The 25,037-nt window shown below is 44.6% G+C and overlaps 1 protein-coding gene across 1 annotated transcript in view; it reads left to right on the forward strand.

Moving 5' to 3' along the window:
• Positions 1–25,037, forward strand: part of MERTK (MER proto-oncogene, tyrosine kinase) — a 236,034-nt gene that overhangs the window by 86,657 nt on the left and 124,340 nt on the right. Inside the window, exons 5-6 of the mRNA XM_063918101.1 lie at positions 14,045–14,131; positions 23,215–23,330. Coding sequence (XP_063774171.1) covers positions 14,045–14,131; positions 23,215–23,330 — 203 coding nt within the window. The remainder of the gene's footprint in view (positions 1–14,044; positions 14,132–23,214; positions 23,331–25,037) is intronic.

A 25,037-nucleotide genomic window follows, 5' to 3' on the forward strand; every position in this document is an offset into this window, starting at 1 on the left:
CTGGTACTGTACATAGGAAGAGGATCCCAGGTGTGGATACGGACGTTTGCGCCCACAGAGCAAATGCGCTGTGTTCAACGCACCGTCCGCCCACACCTAGTTACGGCCCTCGAACCCAGTACTGTGGTTTGTGTCAAGACTATTATAGGTATACCTTTTATATACAACTTCTAGACAAATAAAGTTAAACAAAGTTTAGCTTCACACATAACTGCTTTTGATGTGTATATGTAGAAGAATGTATCACTCTATGGGTTAGTCCTATAAGCTGGGAGTTCCCTGAGTGCTGCTATATGCCACACTTATATTAGCCTCCCCATAGAGCTCCGTACAAAAATCTGAGAATCCAGGGCAAAATCGAGCTGCAAAGGGAAGCGAGTTATTGTGCACCTAATAGGATTGATGTCTATATTCAGACATGTTAGACATACTTGATATTTTTTTGTACTGGTCCTTGCAAAGCATTTGGCGTTCCTTAGGATTGTAAAAATACTACTGGGGACCCTATGTTGAAGTCCAGATGGCAGGGAAAATCCTCCAGAATCGGTAGAGGGGGAGTGGCCACATCCATGGGGGTATACTAGCACTTTGTATGTGCTAGGCTGCACCTTATGCCTTATGCAAGCCATATAGTACATCAATGCTGCGTTTCTTCAAACCTATCAGCAATCAAACTATATGGAAATCTGGGAAATTCAGTATGTTAAAAATCCCAGACTCGCCGAATCCGATAATGTTTTGGTTGGAATTGGCAAATCAGGGATTTTCAGAGTGTTGAATTTCCACTATTCCCTGATCTCAGCGCATGAAGAAGAGTGAATTGGGGCAATACATTGCAGAATTTTGAACCCCTTTAAGCGTCTCTCCTAACACCCATTAACTGCCACATGCACCTGTGATACTGCCGCTTTGCATAGCAAAATGAAATGTATCTCCCAACTTCCTGACTTGTGGTACAAAGCTGTCTCGATTGGGACAGCAGAACAGGGTCCTTTTATTGGGATTGTTCTCCCTAAACAGTACAGTGACGCACATTGAGCTGAGCCAATATTCATGATTATGCAGAGCAATAATTTACCGGTAACCAGTACCTCATGAAAATTGCTCATGAAGTGCATCAGCAATGTCACTGCTGTCTAGTGAACTAATTACCAGGAATATTGGTTTAGCCCACAAATGGCTGCCTTCTCAGGCAAGGTGTGCACTCTAAGGGGTAGCGTACACTGAAGTGACGGTTTTAGAAGTGATGTTGCCCATAGCAACCAATCAGATTCTAGCTGTTTTCTTCAAGAATGTGCTAGATGAATAAAAAGTAGAATCTGATTGGTTGCTATGGGCAACATTTCCACTTTTAAAAACCTGCATTTTAGTAAATATACCCCTAAGACTATACCGATCAACAATACACTATTTTGGTGTTGATCCCTTGGCCGGAGAGAGTGCCGACAATGACTTGGTGAGATAGAAAAATGCAGCTTCTACAAGTTGCTACATAAGAACCTGTTTGTAAATATGACTGTTCTTTATGTGTATTTGCAAATCCGAACAAATCTGAACAATGGCAGCTGTTCCTGTCATGTGATTTTGTTTTTCAAGTCGAGTACTAATCCTGTTGTGTCACCCGATGTTGTAGAACCCAGGTTGTAAGCTACTTATACATAAGCTCTGCATTTATAACATAATTTATAACAAGAAAACATGTTGTCTGAGTTATTTTTGGATCTCTGCACTATTAATAAATCCAATTAACAGAAAATGAAAATGTTCATGTACGTCCTGGAATTGGTAAAATAGCTAATATATTAACTAATAAATATCTATTAATAAGGTTGCAAATTTAGGACCTCATTGGAGTAAATTCAGCTAGAAGATGCAATTTCGCCCCTTGGCAAAACCGTGTTGGCAAGCAGGGTTAGAAATTTAAAATGAGGGGTCAGATCTTAGTTCAACTCTAACCCACTGTGTAAAAATAAAGCTGTCCTGTATGTATTTGCTACATGCAAAAGCAGGCAGAGTTTTCCCTGCATGCAAACACATACTGTAAAACTCCTTTTATGTTACATGGTATGTCCTGGTACAGATATTTAGCATTTACTTGTTCCTAATACTAAACAGGGGCCTTAATTCTGTGTTACCAAAGTGCTGTACTGTGAGATCCTGGCCATGGCTGTAATAGAAGTATGAGGGAGTATAAACATTCCCTGCGAGTACAGTGTGTTCCAAGGTTTAAGACGTTTCCCCTAACCAAGTTTGCAAACAACACTTTCCTAGCTGAGTAGCACATTGTAACTTTTTACTCTGGTGAATCCACAAATCACTTTTTGCGATATTCCTTCCAGCATTTAATCTCAGGAGATATTTCATAGTTACATATGTCTAGCTTTTGGCATCATTTGTTGATTTTAAAACAATGCTTGTATTGATCTCTGTAACAGAAATGAACAATAACAGCACGTCTCCAGTATTTGTTTCATCGTCAAGTCACGAGCAGCATCACATATGCCTATATTGTTGAACTGTAGGACCCGATTTAGATGTGGACGGAGTAAGCAAGCAGCAGCTACAGTAGCCTTCACATGGTAATGGAGCAGGTGGCATCTGGTATAAGTAGCTGCCTCCTGCCAGTAACAGATCTAGACTTTACTTTTAGGGGGGGCGGTTTAATAATTATAATAATAATTTTATTTATAAAGCGCTCTTTCTCCAATAGGAGTCAAGGTGCTTAACAGATACATAGCATAATATAGTAAAGAAACAATGAAGTACAGAACAGCTTTTCATAAAATTAGAAGCATGAAGATACTAAAGGGACATTATGGTAATGCTGAGTAAACAGGAATGTCTTGAGTCTACTTTTGAAGGATTCTATAGTTCGGGCCTCTCGCACTGTGCGGAGAAGTGAGTTTCATAGAGTCGGAGCCGCATGACTAAAAGCTCGACCTCCAGATGAATTATGGGAGATTCTAGGTACTGCTAAAAGTCGTTTATCTACAGATCGCAGTAATTGAGTGGGGCAGTGTGGAATCAGAAGCTGCTTGAGGTACCTGGGGCCCTGGTCATGTAATGCTTTGAAACTCAGTAAGCCAATCTTGAAGATGATTCACCATCTTACAGGCAACCACTGAAGGGAGTAGAGGATGGGTGTTATGTGGCTAGAACGGGGTTGGTTGGTTAACAGCCTGGCAGCTGTGTTTTGCACCATCTGTAAGCGGTGCAATTCTTTTGCTGGGAAACCAAGGTAGAGGGCATTGCAGTAGTCTAATCGAGATGATATAAATGCATGTATGACTTTTGGCAGATCATCTGAGGGAATTAAGCGCTTGATTCTGGCTATGTTCCTCATGTGAAAGAATGAGGATTTGATTGTGGCTGATATCTGATGTTTAAGTGTCAAGCCACCATCCAGGACATCGCCAAGATTCCGCACATTATCAGTGTTTTGTTATTCTGCATCACCAATTGTGACTCCTCCCTCTAATAATAGCTCCTCCCACTTAGTTATGCCCCTCCCGTTTTCAATGTTAAAGAATATAAAATATATTATAAAATTATATATATATATATAAAATATTTATTACCACAGGCTACATATACACGCTATAAGTGCCCAGAATAAGCAATTACAACCAATTTCCCAGGTGTCATTTATTTGTGGTCACTAAGCTAAGTACCAATCCACCATATAGCACTGCCATGCAGTCCCCATGTATACGTATATACTGTATATACATACATACACACACACACATAAATATATATACACACACACACACACACACACACACACACACACACACACACACGTCCAAATAATCAGGCACGCCCACTCTGCTGCAGTCATCTCATGGAAAAATTAGGTACTTGATTGTGTGCCTTCCCATAGGGGGTCCCCACAATAATAGCAATAGCGGTGAATGAGGGATCCTGGTGACGGGGTCACGTGCCCCGAAACGTTGAGAGCACAATAAAGCAGCAATTGCTTTGGTAACACAGTCTCGGAGTGCCGCCCTCATTAACCGCTACTGATAGATAGATAGATAGATAGATAGATAGATACACGTGTATTGACATGTAAAAATATATATTATCAGAGTAAATTAATAGAACTTGTGTATGTATATATAGGGATCGCCTCAGCAGTCTCTGAAGCTGAAATACCATTGCGGAAATCTCGCTGTATTTCACGCCGCATCATACCTGGTAGTCTTGTCCAGCAAATCTTCAATAGTGCATTGCCGTTCAGCCTCCACCGATTCCAGAGGGAGATCAATGGGGCGAACAGTGTTGGTTCACCCCACCGACACTGCCTGGGTCCAGCAGCGCCTTGCCCTCAGTCTTTCAGTGGCGGCGAGTGGTGACTGTCTCGCATTGACAGTCTGAGTCTGACACTAGTCCCTACCAGGCGCCTTGCTTCTCAGATCTGTGGGGCAGGTGTAGGGATCGCCCTGTCCGCCCCCCTTTAAATCCATCACTGACTCCTGCATCCATGTGTGATCCAGTGCTGAGTCCGAGGACGCAGCATCAGGTCAGTTATTACATCATCGGCCAGCTGAGTGAAACCGGAGGTCATACAAAATGGCCAACGCAGCACTGTCCCTGAGGCCTCGGCACTCCTACAAAACAGAGGCAACACACTTCCGTTTGTGACACGGCGGCCATCGCTGCCACCCTCAATCACTTGACGTCTGCAGCCGCACTGCATCCTATGACGCAGGACCCATACTGCACATGCACATCGGTACTTTGCGCTTTTGCCAATAATGTGACCTGGCATGAATCAGGCCCATAATTTGTAGGGATAAACTTACATTATACAGAGTACTGTATGCAAAGTAATATGTAAAGTTAATGAAAGCTTGTATAATAACAATACCAGGGACACATCTCTGTTATAGACATACTGTAGTACAATCAGGTATTGGTAGAGTTTAATGAGACAGCTTGTCCGGAGTATGGAAACTTCTGTACATCTTGTATCAACCTGTAACTTTAGGTGAGTAGCAGTAACTTTCTTTTTAATCCTGGTACCTTTTTTTTTTCTTTATAAATAAAGCCACTGGTTTTACACCATTGTTCTGATTACTGTACCCAACTTGACCATAACCTCACCTATTTCATCTGTGCCTTTCTTCTTGTTGCCCCACCCAATGGTGGGGCATGGTCAGAGATGCAGGGTGATGGCCGTGTTGTGCTAAATCTCGTTCTGGGTTTACTAAAGCTATTTCTTTTGGTGAGTAAGTAAATTAATCTTACAAGGCAAAAACCAACCTGGCACTTCCTTTCATTGTCAACTTGCACTCAATAGATACAAGCTAATTTCTGATCGGTTTCTGTGGTTTACTATACATTTTGAACCTAAATGAAATGTAGCCGAATGACTCATTTGGTTAATGGGGTGACACAGGCATTAGTGATGTCTGTCCGGTTTAATAGTTCCCATTATTACAGGTATGGAATTTATAGTCAGTACTGCTTAGGGTTTTCAGGGGTGGTGTCTGTTTTTTTCCATAATTTGGAACACCGTGCCTAAATTATACTAAATTACTTTTACAATTGACTTTCCACACACCAACTGTGGTATTTCCTTTCTCATTATATTGTTTAGCAGTGCTCCTTGCAGTGATTATTAAAGTAAAATGCCCAGTGAGCATGTCTTTGCGTAAATCGATGCAAATGAACAGCAGCTTGGTTTCTGGATCAAAGTTCCTATACTTGCAGTCTTCTCATTTCTAGTGCAATTTGTGTGAAACAATAGTTAAAATAAGAAATAAAATAGTGCACAATAATGTCTGTCTGATCATTGCCTGTTATATGGTAACATCGCTCAAAGGTGCAAATGTAATAAAACCTTTACAGCAAATTGCATCTCTTTTTTCTCTATCGTCCTAGTGGATGCTGGGGTTCCTGAAAGGACCATGGGGAATAGCGGCTCCGCAGGAGACAGGGCACAAAAAGTAAAGCTTTAGGATCAGGTGGTGTGCACTGGCTCCTCCCCCTATGACCCTCCTCCAAGCCTCAGTTAGGTTTTTGTGCCCGGCCGAGAAGGGTGCAATCTAGGTGGCTCTCCTAAAGAGCTGCTTAGAAAAGTTTAGCTTAGGTTTTTTATTTTACAGTGAGTCCTGCTGGCAACAGGATCACTGCATCGAGGGACTTAGGGGAGAAGAAGTGAACTCACCTGCGTGCAGGATGGATTGGCTTCTTTGGCTACTGGACATTAGCTCCAGAGGGACGATCACAGGTACAGCCTGGATGGTCACCGGAGCCTCGCCGCCGGCCCCCTTGCAGATGCTGAAAAGAGAAGAAGGTCCAGAATCGGCGGCAGAAGACTCCTCAGTCTTCTTAAGGTAGCGCACAGCACTGCAGCTGTGCGCCATTGCTCTCAGCACACTTCACACGGCAGTCACTGAGGGTGCAGGGCGCTGGGGGGGGGCGCCCTGGGAAGCAATGTAAACCTATTTTTTGGCATAAAATACCTCACATATAGCCTCCGGGGGCTATATGGAGATATTTAACCCCTGCCAGAATCCGTTAAAGAGCGGGAGACGAGCCCGCCGAAAAAGGGGCGGGGCCTATCTCCTCAGCACACAGCGCCATTTCCTCACACAGTTCCGCTGGTCAGGAAGGCTCCCAGGCTCTCCCCTGCACTGCACTACAGAAACAGGGTTAAATCAAGAGAGGGGGGGCAAAATTTGGCGAAATTGTGATTTTATAAAAGCAGCTATAAGGGAGCACTTATTATAAGGCTATCCCTGTAAAATATAGCGCTTTGGTGTGTGCTGGCAAACTCTCCCTCTGTCTCCCCAAGGGGCTAGTGGGGTCCTGTCCTCTATCAGAGCATTCCCTGTGTGTGTGTGCTATATGTCGGTACGTGTGTGTCGACATGTATGAGGACGATGTTGGTGAGGAGGCGGAGCAAATTGCCTGTAATGGTGATGTCACTCTCTAGGGAGTCGACACCGGAATGGATGGCTTATTTATGGAATTACGTGATAATGTCAACACGCTGCAAGGTCGGTTGGCGACATGAGACGGCTGGCAAACAAATGAGTACCTGTCCAGGCGTCTCAAACACCGTCAGGGGCGTTAAAACGTCCTTTTACCTCAGTCGGTCGACAGACACAGACACGGACACTGATTTCAGTGTCGACGGTGAAGAAACAAACGTATTTCCCTTTAGGGCCACACGTTACATGTTAAGGGCAATGAAGGAGGTGTTACATATTTCTGATACTACAAGTACCACAAAAGAGGGTATTATGTGGGATGTGAAAAAACTACCTGTAGTTTTTCCTGAATCAGATAAATTAAAGGAAGTGTGTGATGATGCGTGGGTTCCCCCCGATAGAAAATTATTGGCGGTATACCCTTTCCCGCCAGAAGTTAGGGCGCGTTGGGAAACACCCCTTAGGGTGGATAAGGCGCTCACACGCTTATCAAAACAAGTGGCGGTACCGTCTATAGATAGGGCCGTCCTCAAGGAGCCAGCTGACAGGAGGCTGGAAAATATCATAAAAAGTATATACACACATACTGGTATTATACTGCGACCAGCGATCGCCTCAGCCTGGATGTGCAGAGCTGGGGTGGCTTGGTCGGATTCCCTGACTAAAAATATTGATACCCTTGACAGGGACAGTATTTTATTGACTATAGAGCATTTAAAGGATGCATTTCTATATATATGAGATGCACAGAGGGATATTTGCACTCTGGCATCAAGAGTAAGTGCGATGTCCATATCTGCCACAAGATGTTTATGGACACGACAGTGGTCAGGTGATGCAGATTCCAAACGGCACAAAGGTGTATTGCCGTATAAAGGAAGAGGAGTTATTTGGGGTCGGTCCATCGGACCTGGTGGCCACGGCAACTGCTGGAAAATCCACCGTTTTTACCCTAAGTCACATCTCTGCAGAAAAAGACACCGTCTTTTCAGCCTCAGTCCTTTCGTCCCTATAAGAGTCATATCTGCCCAGGGATAGAGGAAAGGGAAGAAGACTGCAGCAGGCAGCCCATTCCCAGGAACAGAAGCCTTCCACCGCTTCTGCCAAGCTCTCAGCATGACGCTGGGACCGTACAGGACCCCTGGATCCTACAAGTAGTATCCCAGGGGTACAGATTGGAATGTCGAGACGTTTCCCCCTCGCAGGCTCCTGAAGTCTGCTTTACCAAGGTCTCCCTCCGACAAGGAGGCAGTATGGGAAACAATTCACAAGCTGTATTCCCAGCAGGTGATAATCAAATTACCCCTCCTACAACAAGGAAAGGGGTATTATTCCACACTATATTGTGGTACTGAAGCCAGAAGGCTAGGTGAGACCTATTCTAAATCTAAAAAAATTTGAACACTTACAAAGGTTCAAATCAAGATGGAGTCACTCAGAGCAGTGATAACGAACCAGGAAGAAGGGGACTATATAGTGTCCCGGGACATCAGGGATGCTTACCTCCATGTCCCAAATTTGCCCTTCTCACTAAGGGTACTTCAGGTTCGTGGTACAGAACTGTCACTATCAGTTTCAGACGCTGCCGTTTGGATTGTCCACGGCACCCCGGGTCTTTACCAAGGTAATGGCCGAAATGATGATTCTTCTTCAAAGAAAAGGCGTCTTAATTATCCCTTACTTGGACGATCTCCTGATAAGGGCAAAGTCCAGGGAACAGTTGGAGGTCGGAGTAGCACTATCTCGGATACTGCTACAACAGCACGGGTGGATTCTAAATATTCCAAAATCGCAGCTGTTCCCGACGACACGTCTGCTGTGCCTAGGGATGATTCTGGACACAGTCCAGAAAAAGGTGTTTCTCCCGGAAGAGAAAGCCAGGGAGTTATCCGAGCTAGTCAGGAACCTCCTAAAACCAGGAAAAGAGGCTTCCTACGAAGCAATTCCATTCGGCAGATTTCACGCAAGAACTTTTCAGTGGGATCTGCTGGACAAATGGTCCGGATCGCATCTTCAGATGCATCAGTGGATAACCCTATATCCAAGGACAAGGGTGTCTCTCCTGTGGTGGTTACAGAGTGCTCATCTTCTAGAGGGCCGCAGATTCGGCATTCAGGATTGGATGCTGGTGACCACGGAGGCCAGCCCGAGAGGCTGGGGAGCAGTCACACAAGGAAAAAATTTCCAGGGAGTGTGATCAAGTCTGGAGATTTTTCTCCACATAAATATACTGGAGCTAAGGGTAATTTTATAATGCTCTAAGCTTAGCAAGACCTCTGCTTCAAGGTCAGCCGGTATTGATCCAGTGGGAAAAACATCACGGCAGTCGCCCACGTAAACAGACAGGGCGGCACAAGAAGCAGGAGGGCAATGGCAAAAACTGCAAGGACTTTTCGCTGGGCGGAAAATCATGTGATAGCACTGTCAGCAGTGTTTCATTCCGGGAATGGAAACTGGGAAGCAGACTTCCTCAGCAGGCACGACCTCCACCCGGGAGAGTGGAAACTTCATCGGGAAGTTTTCCACATGATTGTGAACCGTTGGGAAATACCAAAGGTGGACATGATGGCGTCCCGTCTGAACAAAAAACGGGACAGGTATTGCGCCAGGTCAAGAGACCCTCAGGCAATAGCTGTGGACGTTCTGGTAACACCGTGGGTGTACCAGTCGGTGTATGTGTTCCCTCCTCTGCTTCTCATACCTAAGGTACTGAGAATTATAAGACGTAGAGGAGTAAGAACTATACTCATGGCTCCGGATTGGCCAAGAAGGACTTGGTACCCGGAACTTCAAGAGATGCTCACAGAGGACTTATGGCCTCTGCCGCTAAGAAGGGACTTGCTTCAGCAAGTACCATGTCTGTTCCAAGATTTACCGCAGCTGCGTTTGACGGCATGGCGGTGGAACGCCGGATCCTAAGGGAAAAAGCATTCCGGAAGAGGTCATTCCTACCCTGGTCAAAGCCAGGAAGGAGGTGACCGCACAACATTATCACCACATGGGGCGAAAATATGTTGCGTGGTGTGAGGCCAGGAAGGCCCCACGAAGAAATTTCAACTCGGTCGATTCCTGCATTTCCTGCAAACAGGAGTGTCTATGGGCCTCAAATTGGGGTCCATTAAGGTTCAAATTTCGGCCCTGTCGATTTTCTTCCAGAAAGAATTGGCTTCAGTTCCTGAAGTCCAGAAGTTTGTCAAGGGAGTATTGCATATACAACCCCCTTTTGTGCCTCCAGTGGCACTGTGGGATCTCAACGTAGTTCTGGGATTCCTCAAATCACATTGGTTTAAAACCAGTCAAATCTGTGGATTTGAAGCATCTCACGTGAAAAGTGACCATGCTCTTGGCCCTGGCCTGGGCCAGGCGAGTGTCAAATTGGTGGTTTTTTTCTCAAAAAAGCCCATATCTGTTTGTCCATTCGGACAGGGCAGAGCTGCGGACTCGTCCCCAGTTCTCTCCCTAAGGTGGTGTCAGTGTTTCACCTGAACCAGCTTATTGTGGTGCCTTGCGCCTACTAAGGACTTGGAGGACTCCAAGTTGCTAGATGTTGTCAGGGCCCTGAAAATATAGGTTCCAGGACGGCTGGAGTCAGGAAAACTGACTTGCTGTTATCCTGTATGCACCCAACAAACTGGGTGCTCTTGCTTCTAAGCAGACTATTGCTAGTTGGATGTGTAATACAATTCAGCTTGCACATTCTGTGGCAGGCCTGCCACAGCCAAAATATGTAAATGCCCATTCCACAAGGAAGGTGGGCTCATCTTGGGCGGCTGCCCGAGGGGTCTCGGCTTTACAACTTTGCCGAGCGGCTACTTAGTCAGGGGCAAACACGTTTGTAAAATCCTACAAATTTGATACCCTGGCTAAGGAGGACCTGGAGTTCTCTCATTCGGTGCTGCAGAGTCATCCGCACTCTCCCGCCCGTTTGGGAGCTTTGGTATAATCCCCATGGTCCTTTCAGGAACCCCAGCATCCACTAGGACGATAGAGAAAATAAGAATTTACTTACCGATAATTCTATTTCTCGGAGTCCGTAGTGGATGCTGGGCGCCCATCCCAAGTGCGGATTATCTGCAATGCTTGTACATAGTTACAAAAATCGGGTTATTATTGTTGTGAGCCATCTTTTCAGAGGCTCCGCTGTTATCATACTGTTAACTGGGTTCAGATCACAGGTTGTACAGTGTGATTGGTGTGGCTGGTATGAGTCTTACCCGGGATTCAAAATCCTTCCTTATTGTGTACGCTCGTCCGGGCACAGTATCCTAACTGAGGCTTGGAGGAGGGTCATAGGGGGAGGAGCCAGTGCACACCACCTGATCCTAAAGCTTTACTTTTTGTGCCCTGTCTCCTGCGGAGCCGCTATTCCCCATGGTCCTTTCAGGAACCCCAGCATCCACTACGGACTCCGAGAAATAGAATTATCGGTAAGTAAATTCTTATTTTTACTGTCCATTTTGTACAAGCTTATTGCTGATTGGTTGGTGCTACGGTGTTATTGCAAGGTTGCACCTATGAGCACTCTTCGTAAGTAATAAGCCCTACACATTAGGCGATTTCACTGAACAATATGAATGTTCTCACATCGTTCAGTGTGTAGGCACCAATGGTGAACGATGCGCGGCCCCGCGCTCGTTCATCGTTGGTGCCGGGTCGCTTATACATGCAGGCCAATATGGACAATCTCGTCCATATTAGCATGCATTGCTATGGGGTCGGGTGATGGGTGGAGTGAAGAAACTTCACTCCCCCCGTCATCCCCCCGCCGCCGGGTCGTCCGTCGGGCACCTCAGCGGCATAATGTGTAGGGCCCCTAACAGTCACGACCTCATATTAATAGTTAATAAAGATTTGAGTCTTTCAATTACCTTTAGACAAGAAGTGATTTACTTACTGTGTTTCAAGGGGTAATACAAACAAACAAAGTCATTTTGCTTAACTGTAAATAAAGAAGTGCAGAAGTTGTTATAACCGGGAGCGGTTATGTGAACGGCAGTCACAATACCGCCACCGGATCCTGAATGCTGAATAGCACGCCAGTCAGCTTGCCAACCAACAGGGACTGTTCCCACTCGTGGGTGTCCACGACACCCATAGAGTGGGAACAGAACATATGGCGAGCGCAGCGAGCCACCTAGCCCGTGAGGGCCTTCATTGAGCTCGCCCCCTCGCGATGGCCATCGGTCACACGAACCCAGCCCATTATAATAACTGATCTTATATATAATGTTTAATATCATTTTCTTAATTGTGAGAGAGTTTTTATTTTGGCTGTTATGAGGGTGTTTCTCTATAACAATGTTAATTTAATTACCTGAGGGTTTGAACCTGCCTCATCGCTCCAGTTAATTGAATTTACAAATTAAGAAAAATATTCTTTGAACATATGGGATGGACATTCCTATTCCTATTGCACAGCTCACAATTTGTGAGTAATACCCCTTTCAGATTCGCAGAGCCGATTCACACCTGGGAATTTGTATACGGGTGCTTCCTGGGTGTGATCTGGTTTGAGACCCCTTTCAGACTTGCAGCCCTACTGCATATTGCCAGGTTGGTGACGTCACCACTGACGCTACAGGAGGATCATCTCCAAGTGCTGCCTCCTCCTATGCAGAGAATGGGTGTCGGGTCACCTTGACCTGGCTTACTGTTCACACTGCACCGCAACCCCCGGTCAATTCTGGCTTTAACCCAAGTCGCGACATGTGATGAAATGCCGGGAAGCTCGACCCAGGATATTCTTTGTGGACCCTTTCAGACTAAGCAGAATCCTGGGTTGATGCGCATTCACTTGCAATAACCTGGGAAATTTATGCTGAAAGGGGTATTAGATATTCAGTCAACCCCACTTGCAGTGTCATAGACACGACTATTCCAACCTTGATTCATTCAAGGACACCCTCTACAGTATCCTTATCAGCATTTCAGAGAACTTCTGTTTTGCATATTATCCTCAAGGTTGGGTTGGGAAATACTATATCTAATATGGGCTGCAGATTGTGATATCTTATTTTTTCATTGATTACCAGATTTAAAAATGTCTGTGTATGATGTATTTATTTATTTAGAGAGATCATAACCACTTCTTCAGAGCTCTTCTTTATTGTTGTTATTTGACCAAGTTACTGTTTCTGAGATGTTTCTCTAGCTACTAGATTGTAAACCTCTGGGCAACTTCTCTTTCCTTTTGCATGTATATTGGTGGTCATTCAGACCTGATCGCACGCTAGATTTTTTCGCTGCGATCAGGTCAGAATTGCGCATGCATATGCACCGCAATGCGCAGGCACGTCGTACGGGTACAAAGTGAATCATTGCTGAGTGCTGAGTTTTTTGAAGAATCCATTTGTACAGCCGATCGCAAGGAGATTGACAGGAAGAAAGCGTTTGTGGGTGGCAACTGACCGTTTTCTGGGAGTGTTTGGAAAAACGCAGGCGTGTCCAAGCGTTTGCGGGGCGGGTGTCTGACATCAATTTCGGGACCTGACAGGCTGAAGTGATCGCAGCGGCTGAGTAAGTTCTGGGCAACTCAGAAACTGCACAAAACTTTTTTGTAGTGCTCGGCTGCACATGCGATCGCACACTTGCAAAGCAAAAATACACTCCCCTATAGGCGGCGACTCTCTGATCGCAGCGCTGCAAAAAATAGCTAGCGAGCGATCAGGTCTGAATTAGGCCCATTGTCTCAATCTTATTCGCACACAAGGCCTGATTCAGGGTTATATGCAATGCCGATATTTACGGAATTGAGTGATTATCAGCCAACTGCGCATGCATTGCAAGCGCACCTCGCACACGCCAAGGTATCTTTGTGATGCCATTTGTAAGCAGAATTTATTTGCATAGGGATTGATAGGAAGGGACCGTTTGGAGGAGGTACTCTGCAAAGCAGCTGGTGGGCATCTCAATACATTTACAGGTGGCTACAGCATTAGCATATGTTTATACAGAATCTTTGTACAGGATCGCAGCTGTGAATGCATAAGCATACATCTCTGAATCAGGCCCACAGTATAGTATTATTTACAACTAATAAGTTATTCAAATAATAACAATCAAAGCTAATGTTACCTTGTTTTATGTGCATTTTGCTATAGGTTTGGATTACCCAGCAATATACAGCTGTGAAGCTCACAACAAGAAAGGATTGACTACATCCAATAACGTGAATATCAATATAAAAGGTATTTATAGCTAATAGAATATAAGTAAATAGTCACATTTATATTCACTTATAGGGGTTCTATTGTAGTTCACATGATCGCATTTTCATTTAAGGTTGCATCACCATGAAATCTTCTGTGTGTCTATAATAAATATAGTTTCCTGTATATATCCTCCCATTCTCATGCATTTGTGCTTATTTCTCCTTTCATGATCTGACTGTCCGCATCCTCATTTACATACTCTTCCATAATAGAACTACCTATATAATGCAATTGCCGATCTCCATTTTTGTTTGTTACAACCCTTTGTATGCCCAGGTTCGTAATTAATATTTCTGAGATAGACTGACCACTCAAAGTCACAGGCATTTTATTAAGTTAGAGAGAAACAATTTTTTTGTTTCACAATAGCAACATTAGCAAGATTACTATGACAGCTTTCGGTTAGCCAGTGTTATTATTGTTGTTTTACCGATCTTCCCCGGAACTTCCGGTTGAGTATCACTGGATGAAAAGGAAAACTTTTTAAAAATTACACATGAACTGAGTCTTGAGTACAATGTTATCAAGAATGGCAGACTGTGGGCCTTATTCAAGTTTGTTAGCAAACCAAAAAAGCAAGCAACTGGGCAAAACCATGTTGCACTGCAGGTGGAGCAGATATAACATGTGCAGAGCGATTTAGATTTGGGTGGGGTGTGTTTAAACTGAAATCTGAATTGCAATATAAAAAGTAAGCAGCCAGTATGCACAGAAAAAATATAACCCATCCAAATTTAAATCTCTCTGCACATGTTACATCTGCCTCACCTGCTGTGCAACCATAGCCAGATTAAGGGGGAAGCGCAGGGGATACTGTACCCCGAGCACCCCTCAATCAGGGGGCTCCCTGGCCAGAGCACACTTGACATCGCTAGATCTCCTTCTTGTGCAGCACCAGACAGCCAGAATGCAAGAAGGGCAGTATGCAGTGCAGGCAGAAACACAGGAGTATCAGGTTTCATGACCTACCTGCCAGAGGAGAAATAGGAGGGGGGAAGAGATCTGTAAGTGACCCAGGGATCCCTGCTTCGCTTCCTCTTTTGTGTTGAAATACCTTTCTTATGAATTAAATAGTTCAACACAAGTGACGCCAATCATATATTAAGAAGAAAGTCCAGGAGCAGAGCATTTTGTCACGTTGAGAGGTCTGCTCAATCTCCCCTCCCCTCCGGCCCCCTGTCTTAAGTGCCCCGGGTCCTCAAAGGCTGAATCCAGTTATTTTGCATTTTCGGTTTGCTAACAAACCTGAATAACCACCTGTACCAGGCAATGCAGGTTTTCACACACATGGCAAAAGAAGTCCAAAGACATGAATAGGAACATCATTAAAGCAGATAAATGGAGACAAGTAAATTAAGCAAATGGTGTCAGGCATAGCAGACTGTATCAAGCATTGCAGGATTCACAGACACATGTGAACTTAACTGTGGAAGTGCAGACAAAGGGGGGTATCCAGTTGGGTGCAAGGTTTTGCCCACCACAAAAACTTGCGGACCTTGCGCCCCAATTTTGGATTACCACAGGTATTCGCACTCTTGATACCCCCAGTATCCAATTTTAAAAAATGTGCTCACAGGCTTTTCTGCTTTGAAAACCCTGCTGTGCAAGAGAAAAAAGTCCAATACTTGCTGGTCCGGTGGTGTCTGTGGCTCCCAGTCCTCTATTTTTCCACTGTGGAGGTAGCTGCTGGGAGGGAAGGGAAGTGACTGCTGGTCTCACACTCATTAACACACACGCACACTTACTTACACACACCTTTGCTGAAGAAGACCTGATCCCAGATTTGAGGAAAAATCAGACTTGCTCTGGGGGTGTGAGGAAAAAGATGCAGTGATTTCTACTGAAATCACAGCGTCTCATTTTCTAATCTTCAGTTGAATAGGAAAAAGCTCACAACTGCAGGAGAACCCCTGCGCAGCAGGGTATTTCATAATGATATGATTGATTATACTGTTATTGAATATGCCCCTAATTGTGAGCTGGGAATGAAGGTAATCAGACCAGTACAAGACACACAGAAACCGGACACTGGTTATCAGAAAAAATCAAGGTACAGGAACAGGGTCGGATTGAGATTGGTGGGGGCCCAGGGCAACAGAGGTTGTGGGTGCCCCCACCTGTAAAGTTGCTGGCAAAGCCCCGCCACCGACACACACTTACACTTGCAGAGACACGTACAGCACACAGTGTCCAGTGGCACTGCACTACATTGGAAGAGCTCTAACTAAAACTACAGCTCCCAGCATCCCTTTCTTCTGACAGCAAGGACTGCTGGGATCTGTAGTTTTATTTAGAGGTGCTCCACCATGTAGTGCTGTGCCGCCGGACACCGCCGCTACCCCAGGACACCGGCTCGAAGCCCCAGTTCTGGCGGCACTGTCCCCGAAGCAGCAGGGGACAGCGCCGCCAGAGCACATACTGTCTTGTGGGATATGGAAGCGATTCCGCAAGACTGTGCATGGAGGAGCAACTCGGTGGCCGCTGTTAATAACAGCTGAGCTGCCAGAGGGAGACTCCTCTGAAGCAGTGTGTGGGGGCCCTGGGAAAGCCGCCCCTAGCTTAATCCGGCTCTGTACAGGAACATGAAACCAGAAGGATTGGACAGACAGTGAGCTGTTTTCTAGAGAAAACAATCAGTGAACTGCTAGTTGCATGGTGAGGGGCAGGACTATGTAGCAGTGATGCAGGTGCAAGTGAGTAAACAGGGAAAACAAATTAACTCCTACATGTAAGGAGAAGGAGAAAATATCCAAACAAAAGAGCGGCACCTCTGGTAGCACGGAGGTACTGCAGACAAGATAAATTATAAGGACAGAGCCTTAACTGGGATCTAGAAGAATTATAAAGCAATTTGGATATATATTAATGTTTGAGTGGAACAGGGTAGGTAGAGTTGAAGTAGGTGTGTCACCGATGTGTCCTCATATACCTACCATTTATACGCCATACAGCGCGAAGTGCCCGGCGCACTGAAATGTACCCAGAAAAGTACCGTACTGTATTTTTCATTGGATTTTGCTGGGCTTCGACTGCAACCACACAGGATTTAGTTATAAAAACATACAAACTCGCAGATAAAGGGCCTAATTCAGACCTGATCCCAGCTGCAAGTTTGTTAGCAGATGGTCAAAACCATGGCCCTCATTCCGAGTTGTTCGCTCGTTGCCGATTTTCGCTATATTGCGATTAGTCGCTTATTGCGCATGCACAAGGTTCGCAGAGTGCATGCGCTTAGTTATTTTACACAAAAGTTAGGTATTTTACTCACGGCATAACGAGGATTTTTCATCGTTCTGGTGATCGTACTGCGATTGACAGGAAGTGGGTGTTTCTGGGTGGAAACTTGCCGTTTTCTGGGCGTGTGCGAAAAAACGCTGGCGTTTCTAGGAAAAACGCGGGAGTGTCTGGAGAAACGGGGGAGTGTCTGGGCGAACGCTGGGTGTGTTTGTGACGTCAAACCAGGAACGAAACTGACTGAACTGATCGCAATGGCTGAGTAAGTCTGGAGCTACTCAGAAACTGCTAAGAAATTTCTATTCGCAATTCTGCGAATCTTTCGTTCGCAATTCTGCTAAGCTAAGATACACTCCCAGAGGGCGGCGGCTTAGCGTGTGCAATGCTGCTAAAAGCAGCTAGCGAGCGAACAACTCGGAATGAGTGCCCATGTGCACTGCAGGGGTGGCAGATATAACATGTGCAGAGAGAGTTAGATTTGGGTGGGGTGTGTTAAATCTGAAATCTAAATTGCAGTGTAAAAATAAAACAGCCAGTATTTACCCTGCACAGAAACAATGTAACCCACCCAAATCTAACTCTCTCTGTACATGTTATATCTGCCACACCTGCAGTGCACATGGGCCCTCATTCCGAGTTGTTCGCTCGTTCTTTTCCTTCGCATCAGTGCGATTTTCCGCTAACTGCGCATGCGCAATGTTCGCACTGCGGCTGCGCCAAGTAAATTTGCTAAGAAGTTTGGTCTTTTACTCATGGCATTACGAGGTTTTTTCTTCGTTCTGGTGATCGTAGTGTGATTGACAGGAAGTGGGTGTTTCTGGGCGGAAACTGGCCATTTTATGGGAGTGTGTGAAAAAACGCTGCCGTTTCTGGGAAAAACGCGGGAGTGGCTGAAGAAACGGGGGGGGGGGGGTGTCTGGGCGAACGCTGGGTGTGTTTGTGACGTCAAACCAGGAACGACAAGCACTGAACTGATCGCACTGGAAGAGTAAGTCTGGAGCTACTCAGAAACTGCAAAGAAAAATCTTTTTGCAATATTGCGAATTCTTCGTTCGCAATTCTGCTAAGCTAAGATTCACTCCCAGAGGGCGGCGGCTTAGCGTGTGCACTGCTGCGAAAAGCGGCTAGCGATCGAACACCTCGGAATGAGGGCCATGGTTTTGTCCATCTGCTAACACATTTGCTGCTACAATCAAGTCTGAATTAGGCCCAAAGTGCAATGGAGCTTGGCCTGAGAAAAAGCCATGGCCTCTGCATCGATGACCTTCTTACACAGATTCAGACTCAGTCGCACACAGATGTACAAATGTTGCATATCAAAATGATTAGTGCAGTCTAGCAAAGTAATTGTTATGCTTCCAGTTGTTTTATTTATGCGAATAACACTAAAAAAAATGCATATTGCGGCCGACTCAGCTGAACCTGGCGTGACGATAGAGGTTTTCTTGCTGCAACAATTGCAGTGTATGAGGACACATCTGTAGGTACATTTTTGGCCAAGCTAAAGTGGAATCAAGTTCTGGGAATACCATGGAATTGAAACTGGTAAATTAAGAAAAGGAAATTACATTGATATTTTTTCTGAAAATCTGGATTTAGACATGAACATGGTGTTAAAGCACTTTTTTACATTTTTGTTCCATTTTTACTTGTCAATTGCTTAATCTTTGCATTGCACATTTATATATGTTTTGCTTCTTCAGCAGCTTTCGGTGCACATAGGTCAGCCACAACCCAACCATAGCTTAGGACACAGGTTCTCAAACTCGGTCCTCAGGACCCCACACAGTGCATGTTTTGGAGGTCTCCTCACAGAATCACAAGTGAAATAATTAGCTCCACCTGTAGACCTTTTAAAATGTGTCAGTGAGTAATTAATACACCTGTGCACTTGCTGGGTTACCTGCAAAACATGCACTGTGTGGGGTCCTGAGGACCGAGTTTGAGAACCACTGGCTTAGGACATATACAAATTGATTGCTTGAAATCCTACTATTTAAGGTTCAGAGATGCACATGTACATAGGGTGGATCCACAGTGGAACATTTAATTGTATATATGTGGGCTCCTATTTGAAATCACATTATTTTAAAATGGTGTACCACCCTCAGATGACTTTTTTCTGTTAGCTTGTACTGTATATGACTTCATCCTTCAAGCTTTACTTTGTATGTTTTGCTCTATTCATACTGTGCACTTTAGGAGTCTATTCATGTCATCAAGCAGATGTGTTTATTGTTGTTTCCACTGAATATTTTGCATAGTAGTTCACTAGATATAATTGTAGAACTGTTTCCTACATAGGAGCAGAACAAATAGATTTCACTTACTAAAGATATAAAAATCAATACTAAAAAGCACAGATTCAAAGCAATAACATAAGATGGACAGCACAGGATGATAAATAAGCCACCTGCAGGTGGACATAGTCTTTCAGTATGGCTCAAAACTGGCATTTGTAGTAAGACATTCATTTTCATGAAGTCACTTTCTCTCAGTTAATTCTACAAAAAAGCTACATTAATTGCAAACTTCACGGTGCCATACAAAACTAGCATAGGTGTTGGAACCGGGGAACTCTACCTCCCCCCCCATTCCTCCTCCCCCAAAAAAACGAGCGCCAACCAATATACTGGGTCGTGGAGAGCCATTTAAGGTTACCACGGGCAGTGTGTCTGTAGTCTCTGTATGGACATAATGCCCTTTCCGACTGCTCCACTTCCTCTCCGCAGCATTTCTCCATCTGCCTCTTGGGCCATCCCCCCCCCCACTCGCACCTAGCTCCAACCCCCAGCTGCCTGTTCACTCCTTATCTTTGCCCACCTTGGTTCCAATTCCCCCCGACTCCACCATTTCTTACTGGGTTCAGCTGAAACTATACCCTGTAAATTGGAAGAGCCAAGTCTCGTTACCCTCCATGCACATGCTCACACAGAGTGGGAGCTATGAGTGGATACTCCTGATCCCTATACCTATATATAATATTATATATGCACCGTCCAAACCTGGTCTTGTCCCCCCCAACTAGAAAACATTCTGGTGCCTCTGATAACTAGTGTCGCTCTGCTGCTTATAACTAATCAGACAGTGTTTTTTTACTTCATTCAGATGTGTTTAACTACTTGCTTGGCATGGTCGCATCAGATGCGATCATGCCTGCAAGTGGTTTATCTGACCTGGCCACACAGGATGTGACCAGTCAGATAAACTCTGTTAGCAGCGGCAGGGAAGAGAAACTTTCCTCCGCTGCTGCTGTCAGAGGGATTGGAAGGTCCCTCTGCCTCCCTGCACTCTCCCCTACTGATTGCCGTGCTGCCAATCACTGCTGATCGGTCAGCACGGCCGGCAGGACCCCCCCCTTCTCCTGCGGCTGCAGACGATAGCAGCCGCTGGGGAAGTGTACATTGACCCCCTCCTGTGTACCTGGAGGCTGTCCCGGCTTTAAAATGAAAGCCGCGATGTTTCCGATGGTCACATTGTTCCTGATCAATGTTTCGATGTTTCAAAAATATTCAAAAAAATACATATATTTTTTTTCTATTTTTTTAACTAAAATCATTTGGGTTAAATTCATGTTCTTCACCTAATTCACTCATAAAAAAAACGACAATAACGGAGCGGTTTTTGGTGAAATAAATCGTCAGTTAAGTGGTTAAGGATGTAATGAATCATTGCTTTCCTTCCTATACCAGCTGCCTCATTCACTAAGTTCTGGAGGAAGTGATAAATTAAATACTACTATCGGTAATAGGGCTTAAGCACGGGTTAAGTCATGGTACACATATGTATGCTAATAGATAGCATTCATGTGCACTACTGTATTAACATCATATGTTCATTGGTACCAGTTAACAGACTCCATTATACTGTAGGTGCAATTAGTATCAGTTATAATTTTCACATCTCCTAAAATAAAACTTATAACTAAGCACAGAATTCTTGGGTTCTAATCTATTATAATCCATTCTCATTACACTCAAAATTTCAGCTTCCTTTTTATATCTTACTCGTAGGTACCAGGGAGTAACATACCAAGGGGTACATGTACTAAGCAGTGGTAAAAGAGTAGAAGTGAGCCAGTGGAGAAGTTGCCCATGGCAACCAATCAGCACTGACTTAACATTTATAATTTGGATACTACAAACATATACAGAGCAGCTGATTGGTTGCCATGGGCAACTTCACTGGCTCACTTCTCCACTTTTATCACTGCTTAGTACATGGTCCCCTTAATTTCTACAGGACCTGAAATTACCTAATCTGGGTGTTGGTACTGTACCTAAAATGACCTATTTTGACTGGTAGAACCTAAAAAGGCCTAATTCTGTTACTGTAATACATATATAAAGATGTATCCTATTACAGCCTAGCTTCATAGTGTACGCAGCTCCTGAGATTAGCGGGTGCGAGCATACGCATGCACCTGTCTGTGATCCGTTCACTTCTATGGGAAAGCCACGGCTGCGTATGGATTGCAGCGTTTCACGGCATAGCGCATCGCAAGCGCAAACATTACAAGGAAGTATTAGGACAAATAATAAAGGCACAGCATTTCAAACATAATGATGAGTTGCGTAGTTGTGTTTCATTTTCATACAATGTATAAATTCCTAATCTAAAATTTTGAAAACCTATAAAATCCTAAAACATGGATTGAAAAAAGGCTACTTTTAGTTTCTTAGATCTTAAAAATCCTGGACCTACTTATAACAAAAGAGGAAATAAAAGAAAACACGTTTTTGAACCTGCTATGAACACTTGCTACAAATTACACACAATGTTCTCACAATTCACATTTTTCCATTCTTCAGATTGCTGATATAATCACATGCAAACAGAAGCAGCACTATGTAATGTTATTAGTGGAATTCTGGTTGGATGACCCACTTAACAAGCTTTTTGTTGACAAGTATTCCTGTAAGCCGTACACTCAGGGCAGTAAAACTTAGTTACTTTATTTAGGTTATTGCCCGTTAATTGTACTTTTCTGGATTAAGTATTTTTCTATTTATCACTAGCTGCGGCACTTAGTATTCTAATGTGTAGCCTTTGGGGCATTTAGATAAGTAATTATTTACAATGTAACAACATTTTGTGAAGGTGCATCAGACAAAGTGACCCTTGACTAGTCATTTGAAACCACAGCCGTGTGTAAGCCTGGCGGTTTGTGGACAGTCACATTATTGTTAAATGTTTGGCCATAGACTCAATAATTTGGCTTGTTTAGACTCCTTGCTGTTCCCTTGTTTTACCCTGCAGCCCTGGAAAATTGCCATATTTTAATAGGACTGTAGAACGTGCTGTGTTTATGTAATTCGACAGCAGTGGAATAACTCAGATCATAGGGCATTAATATGTATTTCACTTGCTGTGAATTGCAGTTCGTTATATGAGGTAGTACTGTACCTTGGTGCATTTAGTTCTCACTGTTTCTCCTGGACCTTACCCTAAGTAAATGTAGTATTTGGTGAATTGTAATGTATTTAGATAGGATGAATGGTTTACTAACCTGGGATGTTCTGCTCTTTTAGTTATTCTGAAGCTTCCTGCTATCCACAGTATACTCCAGTATAGTTCCTACCCTCGCCTGTCTCTTAACAGGTGGAAATGCTAGTCATGCTCTTTCCACTGTGTGCAAAATGAGTGAGTTTAGGAAATATAAATTATATATATATATATATATATATATATATATACATATTTTATATTACCAACCTGATTTTTATCCAATACTTTATTGTAAATTTGACCAAAGTTTTTTTTTTTTAATTGTATATGCAAAAAGTCTGCTGTCAGTTTCCCCTACAATTTGGTTATTTTTGTAGGTATTCCTTCTCCGCCAGTGCTGGTAAAGGCTTTGAACAGATCAGCAAATGGCTTCCAGCTTTCCTGGGTTCCCGGCTTTGATGGATATTCTCCAATAAGCCTCTGCAATATACAGGTAAATGCTTATAAAGGTACTACTGTGCTACAGCGGTTATCATGATTACAAGAGACTTATATCAGGGGAGCAATCTCTACATTAGGTAACAGAGACACATACTGTACACGGTCAAGTGACATTATTATGACCACCAGCTAATAGCCAGATGATCCGCCATGTGCAGCACGGACAGCAGCTAGATGGGCTGGGAGTGACTCGGTAAGGTGCTGGTAGTTTGGCACAGGTACATTTTGACGGTGAGCTGCTCCACTGTTGCGTGTCGGTCGGCCCACAAGCACCATCGTGGCTGACTTTCACCTCTCACATCATTGACACGTGGTGCTCTGCAGTTTCCAAGTTGGTTATTCACAATGGTGCCATTTGTCCAGTCACGATACACCTTTACCACAGCAGCACACAAACAATTTCCATAAACTGCCCTTGGCCCAAAAAGCCGATAATCATCCCTTTTTGCAATTCGGATAAATCACCCCTTTTACCCCTGTCAGCAACAAATGAAGATGGCGTATCGCACACATTATACACCCACCAAGCCAGCGCATGACAAGTGATGTACTTCATGGGCTAGGCGCTGCCGACGTAAAATGTAGGAGGTGGTCATAATAATGTGACTTGACCGTGTACATATTCACCCCTGCATGACACCACATAACATCAGCCCTGCCTTATTAGAATGTGTATTTGCCTGTATTTGAATCCATCCCTCCGGAGTGGTCCTCATCCACAATATGTTTTGCTGAAAATTTGTGTCATTGTTATCAGTAATATTTACCGTATATACTCGAGTATAAGTCGACCCGAATATAAGCCGAGGCACCTAATTTTACCACAAAAACCTGGGAAAACTTATTGACTCGAGTATAAGCCTAGGGTGGGAAATGCAGCTCTAGACGTACACAGCCCTCAGTGCCAGATATGCCCTCATACTGCCAGATATGCCCCCACAGTGCCAGATATGCCCTCATGCTGCCAGATATGCCCCACAGTGCCAGATATGCCCCACAGTGCCAGATATGCCCCAATGCTGCCAGATATGCCCCAATGCTGCCAGATATGCCCCACAGTGCCAGATATGCCCTCATGCTGCCAGATATGCCCCACAGTGCCAGATATGCCCCACAGTGCCAGATATGCCCCAATGCTGCCAGATATGCCCCAATGCTGCCAGATATGCCCCACAGTGCCAGATATGCCCCACAGTGCCAGATATGCCCCACAGTGCCAGATATGCCCCACAGTGCCAGATGTGCCCTCATGCTGCCAGATGTGCCCTCATGCTGCCAGATGTGCCCTCATGCTGCCAGATGTGCCCTCATGCTGCCAGATATGCCTTCATGCTGCCAGATATGCCCCACAGTGGCAGTTTGGTACGTACCCTCCGTCGCTCCCGCGCTGTCCCGTCGCTCCCGCGCTGTCTTCTGAAGGAGGGACACGAAGGGCACAGTGCGCGGCTCTCCTGTGTCCCTCCTTCGTCTCCGGCGGCAGCGGCGTGTGTGTGTTAAAGGAAGTGCCGGTTCGTGCACTTCCTTTAACACATACACGCCGCTGCCGCCGGAGACGCAGGAGGGACACAGGAGAGCCGCTCGCTGTGCCCTCCGTGTCCCTCCTACAACTGACTCGAGTATAAGCCGAAGTGGCTTTTTCAGCACAAAAAAAGGTGCTGAAAAAGTCGGCTTATACTCGAGTATATACGGTAATTTATTT

This window comes from Pseudophryne corroboree, chromosome 4 (assembly GCF_028390025.1).
Source record: "Pseudophryne corroboree isolate aPseCor3 chromosome 4, aPseCor3.hap2, whole genome shotgun sequence".
In the NCBI taxonomy this organism is placed as follows: domain Eukaryota; kingdom Metazoa; phylum Chordata; class Amphibia; order Anura; family Myobatrachidae; genus Pseudophryne; species Pseudophryne corroboree.